The sequence below is a fragment of the Diceros bicornis genome, chromosome 19 (genome assembly GCF_020826845.1).
Source record: "Diceros bicornis minor isolate mBicDic1 chromosome 19, mDicBic1.mat.cur, whole genome shotgun sequence".
NCBI lineage: Eukaryota > Metazoa > Chordata > Mammalia > Perissodactyla > Rhinocerotidae > Diceros > Diceros bicornis.
The window spans coordinates 19,531,204-19,542,956 of record NC_080758.1 but is presented as its reverse complement, the minus strand read 5'-3'; the positions used below and the strand labels follow the sequence as shown (position 1 = coordinate 19,542,956).

Genomic DNA, 11,753 nt, shown 5'->3' with positions numbered 1-11,753 from the left:
GGCTACATGTACCCAGCTGAAAACTGGAGCTAAACCAGACCTTCGGTTGGTTGAAAAATTAAAATAAATTTTAGGAAGTGGGCGAGAAATAATCCAGAAGTTGGAAGGCCTGGACAAAGGCTGGGGCGGGGGCTCCTCCTGCCAAGCGGCCTCAGGGTCCAGTTAGCGAGCTAAGGAGAGCTGGTGAGAGCTCTGGGGCCCCGGCTGTCAAGTTACTTGCAGCTCAAGCGATCCAAGAGGCGGCATATCAGCTCGGCCCGGGCCTGGAGCGGTCCCGCCGCGGCCTTTAAAGGCCCACCACGTGGCCGCGCTGCCGGCCACGGTCCGGAGGCGGAGTCCCCGCTGCGCCTGCGCACTGCCTATCAGAGGGATCCGGAGTTCCGAGAAAAGGCGCCGGGAGAGGAAGGGAAGGTTGCTGAGGGTGGGCGGCCGTGGGAGGAGTCGGCTTCTTATGCAAATCACAGAAGAGAGCGAGGGCTAGGGGCGGGGCTTTCGATGCAAAGCCGGGTACGCCTCAGGAAGCGCGAGGGGGCGGGCCCCGCAACCCTCGGCCTCTTTCCGCGAGTCTCTGACGTCGCCGACGTCCCGTTTAAAAGCGGCCGCGCAGGCGCAGTGGGCCGAAATGCGAACTTAGGCTGTTACACAACTGCTGGGGTCTGCTCTCTCCGCCTGCCAGGCAGTCAGTCAGCGCCGCCGCCACCGCCGCCGCCTCAGCCGTTCCGGGAATCTCGGGCCCGCCGCCGCCGCCGCTTACCCACGCCTCCGGGAGCCTCCCGGAGCCCCCGTCCGCCTGCACAGGCCGGTCCCGACCGTCCGCATCCCGTCGGCGCCCCTCGCCGCCCGGCGCGCTCGCCGCTCCGGCCGACATGAGCGGGGACCATCTCCACAACGATTCTCAGGTACGGCCCGGCCCGGCCCAGGCTCCCGACCCCCGGCGCAGGCCCTGGCCCCGGCGCCGGCCCGGCCGCTTTGACAGGCCGGAGCCCCCGGCCGGAGGCGGCCGGCCGGAGGAGATCGGCTCGCTGGACCCCAGGCGAAAGCCGCCAAGTTACAATTCGGGGGGCTGGCTGCCCCCTCAGGCCGCCCGGGGGCCCCTTCATCCCTGGGGGCGCGGGGTGGGCTAGGCCCCCGGCCGCGCGCGCTCGCCGCCCGCGGGGCTCCTGTGCTTGTTGTTTCACATTCCCTCCTTTTCTCTCTCCAGATCGAAGGGGATTTCCGACTGAATGGTGAGTGTGCCCCCGACCCCGAGCCCCCCAGCCGCCGGCCGCCCACCCCGCGCCCTGCCCGAGCCGGGCAGAGGACAGACATGGCGTCCCAGAGACTAAGTCCCGGCTCCTCGCTCACCGGCCCCATTGTTCCCATCGGGCCGCCTCTGGACCCCCTTTCCGGGGACCCCAGCGCCCCCAGATCGCGGCCCTCCCCAGAGGGGGCAACGGAGACCCCGCGTCGCCCGCCGCCGGGCCTCGGGCGGCCTTTCCGGGCCCGGATTCCTCCCGGGAAAGTCGCCTTGTCGACAGTCGGGACTTAGTCTCTGCGCCATTTTCTTTTTCTCTCTCCTCTCCTTTCTGTGGCTGTCTTTCTCTCCCTCCCTCGGCTCCTTCCTCGAGCTGCCCAGAAAGAGCTTTCTGCCGAGCAGAGCCCTGTAAATCACAGACCTCACCCGGGAGGGAAGGGTGGGAGACTCAATTGTTACTGTTTTTCCCGAAGAGAACTTTATTTTGGGGGTTATTCCCTTTCTGCTTCTTGTTGGTTTCCTTTTCTGTTTCCAGAATGAAAGATACCCTTCGGCAAACTGTTGATTTTTTTTTTTTTTTTTTTTTTGGTAAGATGCTTATGATAGGAATTATGGCTCTAAAACGAAAGCCACCCTCTGTGGAGTTCTTCATATTTTGAGGTTGTTTTCCCCAAGTTGTGTTCTTTGCAAAGGTAGTTGTACCTCTCTTCAAAAAGTTTGCGAGTTCTGTATGGGCCATCCAGTGTAAATGTTGGAATGGGGCGTATTGATTTTTTTTTTTTAAATAAAAGTATTACTGACCAGAACTTTTCATGTTGCTGAGGTTCCTAAGGCAATGTTTTTTTAGAAACGCAGTTTAGTGTACTTGTCAGGAGGAAGGGTTGTTGAGCATCTCGTCTGGACCTGGTGTACTGGCGTTTTCTTTTGGGCTGTGGGGAAGGAAAAAAGATTTTATTTAATGAAACAAAGAGTGGCCAGCAGCCACCCCTGCTTCCTGTTCATTCTTTTTCAGAAGCCGCTGTTTTTCAGGAATAGAGAGCTAGCTTGCTTTTCCTGGATCTTTATGTCTTTGAACCCTTTTCAGCCAAATCAAGGCATTTATTCTTTGAGTATTTCCACTTCAGTTACCCAATGAAGATTCCCCCAATAAAAAGCTCACCCTGTGGGCTTTTCAACAATCCTGTTGAAGGAGAAGGTACCCTCTCTAGTGTGCTGGGAATTCCCACTGATTCTGATGGTACATAATCCTGCTCAATTGAGTTTGGGTTCCGGGAACGTCTCCAATGGGAGAAGCTGATGAGTAGGTTTTCTGATGTTGTAATCAGCAGTCCATCGTGTTAGCCTGCTCTACTGAGAGCGGCCTTATGTTCAGCTTTTGAAGTGGGGCATCCAGTGGGAGATGGTACTCTGTGAGGAAAGAATCTGGTTCAAGTGTAGCGTTTCTTGAGCACCTAGTATGTTATAAGCACTGTGCTTAGTGCTAGAGCTGAACCTTCTGCCACAACGCTGCTCATGTCTTCTATCTAGTCTATTGGGTGAGATGTAATTAGTTAATTATAAGGTAGGTACTGGGGTATATATATACCCAGAATGCTTTGGGAAACTAGGGGACTTAATTTTGTCTGGGGGTGGGGAAATTTCTCAGAAGGTGACTTCTGAGCTTGGTGTTGTGCAAGACTAGGTGCTGAGTGTCAGGGGTTGGAGTATTTCTTAACTGTGTTTAGCCAACCTATCAGGATTTTAAAAGAGGGAGATGAGGTCCTGCAGTTCAGAAAGCCAGCAAGAGTATAGATATGTTTCTTTGGGATGTGTGAGCAGAGAAATGATGTGGCAGGTGAGGAGGTAAGAAGTCCTTTTGACCTTTCTTGGAGGAAGGTAGGATCTTCATACAGAAAAAGTGTTCTTTTAACTTTCAAGCTGGGCTGAGTAGGTAATGTATTTAGTAATGAAACAAAGGTTAGTCCTTTCTCCTGGGAAAGTTAACCTCCATGGTTCTCAGCTAAATTATACAAAGGAACTATTGAGTATTTGAATGATTGTGGGCTGGGTAGGTTATTGATCTGTACGGCCACTTGTATAGAGACTAAGTAAACTGGCTATGTGGAGTTTTAGAATGTGTTTGTTTGCTTGTAATAGCAGTAATTACTAATATTTATTGAATGCTTACTCTCTACCAGAAAGGAATCTCAGCTCTTTCCATGGATCATCTAATTGAATCCTCGGAAGGACTCTTATGAATTAGGTTCTGTTATCTCCAATTGATAGGTGAGGAAACCGAGGCTTAGGTATGTTTACTAGCTTGCCCAAGGGTAGTGAATTGGGCACTCCAAAGCTCACAAGCTTAGCCACTGTGCTATATATTTGATTCTAGTATGAAGAAGTTAAAAGCTGCACATCTCTACTTTCTTACAGAGCTGAAAAGGGCGAGAGGGAAGGATTTGATAGTTTGTCATTTGCTTACTTGTTATCTAAACTCGCTCCTTCAAGAGAAAAAGCACTTTGCCTCCCTACTACCCTGAGGGTCTGACACTGGAGTGATTATCTTTGTAAATATTGTCTAGAAGAAAGATGTGGTGTTAGTAACTGTGTGCTTGCTCTATTAAGTCATACACTGATAACTAGAGATTGATTTATGTAACTATGAAAGACAGTTTTTAAAAAATAAAAATCAATGTTTAATTATGCTCAGGCATGTCATTATCGATCTTTGTATTAAGAAGAGTTTGCTTAAGCATGATTTTAAGTGGACCTAACCCATCTTACAGGTTAACTGTGCAATTTCCTATATTAAAACAGACATCCCTCATTTTGCCAGCCCTCATCCCCTAAGATCTGAAAGATTTTTTGCCCTTTGGTGCTCATTCTTTACAGTAGTTAAAACTGTTGCTGTTCGTATAGAATTTAGAACCTTATGGCCACGCTCAACTGCTGGGAAAATATGTTATTTGTGAAATGTATTTATATTTAAAATATTGACAGTGAGCTGGGAGTTTCAGGAGCAGAAATCATAATCTCTTACCTAAGTGAAAAGACTTCTTTTCTAAGTGTTGGTAGCGCTATATGTAGTGGGACTGAGACATTACAGTACTGTCCAGACTGCTGAACTATCTGTAGAGTTGATAATGGTGACATCAGGTTGGGGATTAGTGATCCTTTTGCTGTTTCAAGGACTTGAAGTTTTTGCCTATCTACTCTGGAGTTGTGGGGTTCTTTCCTCCCCAGCATGAGCAAAGTGTAAGGCTTGATTCCATTAGTGATTATTCTAAGAAATGATAACATTTGGGATCATGGTTTGACATCATCTTGTGCTGATTCTGGTTAGGTTAATGGATTCAAATTGGATGGGGGAATTAAATATAAATTGTTTCTGATGCTAACAGATAGTTGTACTTCTGTGCTGTTGGGCACAGTTTGGGGTGGGGTGTGGGAATGCTGATAATGTGGCTATCTGAAAATGCTCATCACGTTTTTAAAACTGCAGACTGATGGCACCTTCAAATGAAATCTGGCACATCTTCCTACTCAATCCGGAAGCACTTAAACGTTGAGCTCCAGTGTTGTCTTCCTTCTACTGCAGCCAGACTCCTTGGGGCACCTTTTCAGAATTAGTGAGCTGCTGCAGAATCTTTATACCACATTTAGACATGAAGGAGAGTTGCTTGTCAACATGTGCTTTTTAGATTACCAGCATATCAGAACTCACAAATTTTAGATTCTGATGTTCCTGGAAAAACAAGAAAATTCAAGAGTTAATAAAGGAATCAGAAATACCTGACCGTTTGAAAGGTGAAAACTAGATAATATTACTAACTCTTGCCAACTCATACATTTCTTTGGTAAGTATAAAGTAAAAATGGAAAATAGGAACCCAGGGTCTGTCCTCAAATCTCCTTTTAACCAATAGTGGCAAAAAAGAGAATTGAGTCTGACTTTGTCTTTAACATCAGCGTAAAAATGGGGAATTGTGAGAATTTGAAAGAGAGATTCATTAATTTGTTCTGGGTCTTAGTGAATTAGTATCCATTTATACATTATACAAGTGCCAGGGGTTCTTAACATATCTTAAAGCTTTTATTCCAAAGTTAGGCTGTTGGAGTTTTGTTTGTTTGTTAGTTTTTGGCTTGTGTCGGGGGTGCAAAAAGTGTCTGCCTTTGAGTCTGTAAATATGTTAGAGAAAGCTTTCTGTTGTATATTAGTTATAGTAACGATTAGCCTCTAGTGCTAATGGTATGGGAATTGATTCTGTTGTACTTTTTGGATGTATTTCATTTTAGGAGCTTTCAGATTATACTGAAATTGTGTGTGTTATTTCATATTAGTTGGATGTGAATGCATATGTACATTACAGATCTTTAACAACTTTTGCCATACTTTCAGCGCAAAGTAAAAATGATTTTCTTCAAACACAAAGTTGTTTCCCCAGAAGTGTGTTTCGTGAGGGATTGCATCCTTCTCATGAAAGTATGTTGAACTCCAAAAAGTTCTAGGTTCACTTGGAAAAATGGATTCAAATATAATTATTTACTTTTGAATGAGGCTTTAGAAGTGAGTATTTGATGTGGGACCCTGAGGTAAAAAACCTTGAAAGAACGGTAAAATATAGTCAATTCATTGCATTTGGAGGTGGAAGAGTCAGCTGAGTGACTTTTCTGTGGTTTAGATTATCTGACTGCACCTTAATTATTATTATTATTATTATTATTATTATTATTATTATTATTATTGTGTGTGTGTGTGAGGAAGATCAGCCCTGAGCTAACATCCACTGCCAATCCTCCTCCTTTTTTTCTCCCCCAAAGCCCCAGCAGATAGCTGCATGTCGTAGTTGCACATCCCTCCAGTTGCTGTATGTGGGACGCCGCCTCAGCATGGCCGGAGAAGCAGTGCGTCGGTGCACGCCCGGGACCCGAACCCGGGCCGCCAGCAGTGGAGCGCGTGCACCTAACCGCTAAGCCACGGGGCCTGCCCTATTATTATTATTTTTTTTGGAGGAAGATTAGCCCTGAGCTAATATCTGTTGCCAATCCTCCTCTTTTAGCTGAGGAAGATTGGCCCTGGGCTAACATCCGTGCCTATCTCCCTCTATTTTATGTGGGACGGCTGCCATGGCATGGCAAGCCGTGCGTAGGTCCACGCCTGGGATCCGAACCTGTGGACCCTGGGCCGCCTCAGCGGAGTGCCAGAACTTAACCACTATGCCACCACACCGGCCCCTCCCCTTAATTATTTTGAAACCATTAACTTTGTAATTTTATTTATTTATTTTTTCCCCCAAAGCCCCAGTAGATAGCTGTATGTCATAGTTGCACATCCTTCTAGTTGCTGTATGTGGGACGCGGCCTCAGCATGGCCGGAGAAGCGGTAGTCGGCTCGCGCCCGGGATCCGAACCGGCCGCCAGCAGCAGAGCGCGCGCACTTAACCGCTAAGCCACGGGGCCGGCCCTGAAACCATTAACTTTGGATAATAAGGGCATTTGGGCAAACAGTTGAGAATTTGGCTTCTTAAAGTAAAAAGTTTGGGATGAGAGAAGTTCCTAACCGGCCCTTAGAAGTGAGTGAGATATTGTGTTTAAAGGAGGCTTTCAGATTGTGTTTAAGCTTTGAGTAGTAAAAGTTGGAACAAGTCTTTTTCTATCTATTTTCATGCTTTGTAAATCTGAAGTTTAAGAAGCAGCTTTCTGTCCACGTGGCTCCAGGCCAGTAGCTGAAGTAGGAAATCTGAAATAGAGGCCATCTGCATGGAATAATTAGTATTTTGCCAACCCCCGTCCTTCCCCCACAACCTGCCTATCTAGGTGTGCCCAGTGTGCTGTGTTGATAGCATAGGGCCTGGGTACTGTGGAGGGGGGATAAAGAAAGGGGAGGGGGTCGAGGTAGCCTCGGCTTTATTAGGTGGGAAAAAGCTTATAGTGGAGTATCTGTTGAATATTAATGGTATTTTGGTAGTGTTATGGGAAATAACAGTTTGCTGAAATGCTTTAACAGCAAATAGGTATTGTTTAACATGATTTTTATTCTGTATGTTGAATGAAGTTTCAAATATTTTTCAAACTGGGAGAGAAGTGACTTTGTTGATTATCTCACGTATATCTCTAGGGTGTATAGATTATAGTATCATCAAGCTAGACTACCCATTATTAAAGTTTGTATTAAGTGTCTTTGTCATTTATGTCTCTAAATTTTAGTAAATAAACTCCAAAGGAGGTAGGCAACTTATAAGTTTTTAGTAGGTATTCATTTTTAATTTCTTGTTTTTAGATCTGCTCCGTTATCTCCCTGCCATCTTTACCTTTATGTACTGTTATTGAGAATTTTTCTGAAATGTATAGTAAATACTTTTATTTACATCTCCCTTCTGCCCTCCCCATTAGATTTGGGGTAGAGGTGCATCTCTACCGGGTTGTTAATTCTTCTCTGAGCCTTTGAAGTTAACTTTGTTTCTGTGGATTTAAGGAACCAAAGAACTCAGTTCATTAGCATTCCTGAGATACACCTAGATAAGCTCCAAGAACAAGTGTTAAAAGCAATCAGCATTATTGGGGTCTTTAATTCTCTTGTCTTTGTTGTTGAGGACAAGTTTAATAGATCCCTGGATATTCTGACATTTTCCTATATTTTAAGAACAAAAACAAATCAGCCAACCCTTGGTCCCAATATTTTTTGTATTTTTCTTAGCATAACCTAGCATAGATGCCTGGGACCTTTCTTGTGGGAGAGGCTGTTTGGAGTTTACCCAAAAAAAAAGTTTTAAGTTGGAGGTTAGTCCTACACTCACATACACTAGAAATGCACCCTTTTGCCACTTAGTAAAAGTCTAGATTTTAATCTTGCTACCATACATGAATGCTCAGATTTATAAAGCTTCGTAGGCAAAATACTCGTTGGGCAGAAGAGTTACCTAGCAGGTTTCAGGATCAGTGGATTAGGGAATCTCATTTCTCAGACCCCTTACTCTACCAAACTCCTATAAGGTAGCCGTTTATTTCTTTGTAGTCAGCTGTCAGCTCTTGCTCGGCAGCAGAAGGGGAAGTGGGAGGAAGGGAACTAATTTTGAGAACTTAGTAGACACCACATTTTTGTCAATCTGAATTTAATGGGAATAGTACAGATTGCATAGGTTTGTAGGAGAACCAGAGACCAAGAAAGAAAAATTTTTCTTCTTTTTACATGTTCTCACCTCCCCTTTTTGGTAGCATACTGCCTTGTTCCAGATTCCAGAAATCTCACTCAGGCTAAGAATTTAAGTCTAGGGCAAGGTGGTCATTGTTGAAAGAACTTCTAGCAGTAGAGAAGATGGGCTTAGAAATGAAGGAAGTATATTGATGTGGCTAATTTCTCAGGCCTTTAATAGAACTATGGATTTTCTATTAAAGATACCCAGAGCTTATATGTCAATTATATCTCAGTTAAAAAAAAAAAGGTACCCAGAGCTTTACCTTGTAGATGCATTTAATAAGTGAAATGCCAAGTTCATTATTTGTGATTTTTTTTTTTTTAAACCACAGAACTCAGTGTGTCTTGGGTTAGCATGTTTTTTCAAAGGCTACTATTTTACTTCTCCCCCAAAACATTTTTAAACTGAGAAGATTCAAAGCACTTGAGAGTTACCTTAATTTTTCATTTATTCACATGGTTGCTTAAAATGACCAACTCAACTTCCTGTGAAATAGTATTTCTTGGGAACAAGAACGGCTTAAATAATAAAGCTTAGGTATGAGAATTTAAGTAGGAAGCTCCATGTTAACAATTGTGCATGAGTATAGGCATTTGAGAGATTCCATGAAAAAAACTTATCTAGTCAGCAGAAATTTCAGTAATGGCTCATAAGTCTAGGTAATACTGATTATTGAATTGCTTTGAATATGTTATTTTGGAATTGCTACTTGAAAATAAACCAAAGTCAGCTAGGGATGCGTTCACTAATGCCCGTTAGATTAAGCCAAATGGATCTTAGTACAGATCTTATACCTTTTGATCAAAAGGATTATAAAGGAAGCATCACAACAGGAGCAGACTTCAAAATTAATATTCAGTTAAAGGTAGGCCAGAGAATATAATTTTGTAGGACAGAAATTACAGAATAGGGTCTAGTTTTAAAGAGTCTTCAAAAGATAAACATCTCAGGAACATATAGTTCTTAAAGTATATGGGAAAAAACCTGTGGGAAAGTGAATATTTATTAAATACTGCATGACTGTATATTGCCCTCAGTACGTGAGAGTGTCCAAAATAGGATTGGATTTAAAAGTCTTCAGGGCCAGCCCTGGTGGCCTACTGGTTAATTTTGGCGTGCTGTGCTCTGCTCTGGCGGCCAGGGTTTGGATCACCGGTGCAGACCTACACCACTCGTCTGTCAGTGGCCACGCTCTGGCGGTGGCTCACATACAAAATAGAGGAAGATTGGCAACAGATGTTAGCTCAGGGCGAATCTTTCTCTGCAAAAAATAAATAAATAAATAAATGTCTTCAAAGCTTGGGCCTCTTTCTCTTACATCATTTTTCTGTGACTCAGAATGTGAAAATGTGAGAAGTCTTGGGAGGTGGGGGGGTTGTCCTTTCCCCTCTCTCCACACCAGGCAACCATGATGTAGTGGAAAGAACAGTCTCCATGAGTCAAAGGGATTTGAAATTGAGTTCTTGAGCTTCTGCTCGATAGCAGGATCTTTGAACAAGTTAATCTCCAAGACTTCCTTCTTCACCTGTAAACTAGGTATAATACTTACCTCATAAGATTGGGGATTAAAGAGCATTTAAGGATCACTTTAGGAAAGGTAAAGCTTAGAACACAATTTTTAGTTCCTTGCCAGTCCTTAAAAAAAAAACAAAGCCCAAACACCTTTTTCAGAGATTGCTTCATTAGTCTTTTGTACAAAGGGAACATCTTTAATTTCTTTAAATTTGGGTATGGTGAGATTTTACCTGAGGGGGAGGGTCACTAGGGAGCCTTGAATATGATACTTTTGCTGTGAATCTGAGACAGGCTGGCCCAGGAGGGTACTACTGACTTGCCTTGACTTTGTGGCTGTGTATAAACCACTTTATTTCTCGTAAGTTAAGTTACAGTTTAAGAATCTTTGGCAGGGAATAACTTTTCCGCCTTTGCACTTGGGTTGGTGTAATATTTAGGGATCTACTTAGGAAGCTAAAAATTTCATGTTTAATTATAAATGTAAAATTTAAGTTGCCATATTCATTCATTCAAACATTCAGAAAATAAATACCAGTAACGACTAGACACAGATGAACAAGACAAACCCATATGGCTCTCAGAACGCTTCGTAGTTAGTGCGATGTAGGTCTGTACACTCACTTCCTCTGTGGAGATTCCATATTTTTCCTTGGGCCTCAGTACAAAGGCTTCTGTCATACCAGGGTGAATAGGGATGGAAGGTACTTTCTGGCAGTTATTGCTTCACCATCAGTGAAAGAAGAGTGATGTCTCCATTTATTCCCAATCCTAGGAGGTTATTTTTTTGTCTTAATTGGAAACCTAGGACCTTCCATTTCCCAAGATGTCCAAACTCATAACTGTTCTAGAAAAAAAATTTTTTTGATACCTGTAAGCTCATTAAACTTTTTTACCTGGAATAGAAGAAGAAAAGTTTAGTTTAAGTACTTTGTGTTTATTTCCCATTATCCTTTTGTATCAGACATGTGTATTGCATGGATTTTAGAAAAGTAGTTTTCAGGTTTCCCTGAACAGGTGGATTTGTCAGAGTGACTAGAGATGTTTGCATTCTGTGTGAGATCCATGTGACAATAGCTAATTCAGGTATTTGCTTGAAATAGTTTAAATCCTCGAACTGAATTGCCTGAAATAAAGTGTGAAATCACCGTCTTCATAAATTTGAAGAACTAAAATCTTAAGAGATTAGACTCCATACTTAAAGTCCTGGAAAACTAATTTTATGAAACAGTTTAAATATATTACAGTTGTTACTCCTTCCTAATCTATGAAGTGTCTTGATGTGGGCGATACACAAAAGCTGTTAAATTCCTCAGAGGAAGGTTCAGAGTACATAGTGGTATTACTTATAGTGATTTGAATAGCACTAGAAAAGTGAGGGAGACTAAATGTTAGACTTAACTGTTCCTTATTCTTATTTTCACAGGAGTGGATGCATTGTCAGTAGTTCTTGCTGTTTAACATCAGAAATGAAACAAGAGTGTCTCAGGGAATTGATCATACGTCAGGATCTATTTCTTAATTTTTCATGGTTTCATTTAACCAGGAAAGGAAACAAAAAGGGGGAGGTGGAACACAAATTGGCTAGTCTTCGTAACTGCTGGCTTCTTACACTTGACTTTCAAACTGTCCAAGGCCAGACACTGCAACTCTGAGAAGTCTCCCAGTTAGCTGCCTTGGCAGTACAGAAGTCCAGGGCAGATAGGGTGGGCTCAGTGAAGGTTCAGCTGGTGATGCTTTGACCATAATTATTACTTTTTTCCCCTTGGAAATCAAATCACCGTCTTCCCTTGAATGCAGTGATATAAAAATAGACACCTTGGCAGAACTTAA

General features: G+C 43.3%; 1 protein-coding gene across 1 annotated transcript in view; it reads left to right on the top strand.

Moving 5' to 3' along the window:
- Positions 1–648: 648 nt before the first annotated feature.
- TOP1 (DNA topoisomerase I) overlaps positions 649–11,753 on the top strand; it is an 86,465-nt gene continuing 75,360 nt past the window's right edge. The window contains exons 1-2 of the mRNA XM_058562694.1: positions 649–899; positions 1,202–1,226. Of these exons, the coding sequence (XP_058418677.1) occupies positions 867–899; positions 1,202–1,226 (58 nt within the window). The 5' untranslated portion in view covers positions 649–866. The remainder of the gene's footprint in view (positions 900–1,201; positions 1,227–11,753) is intronic.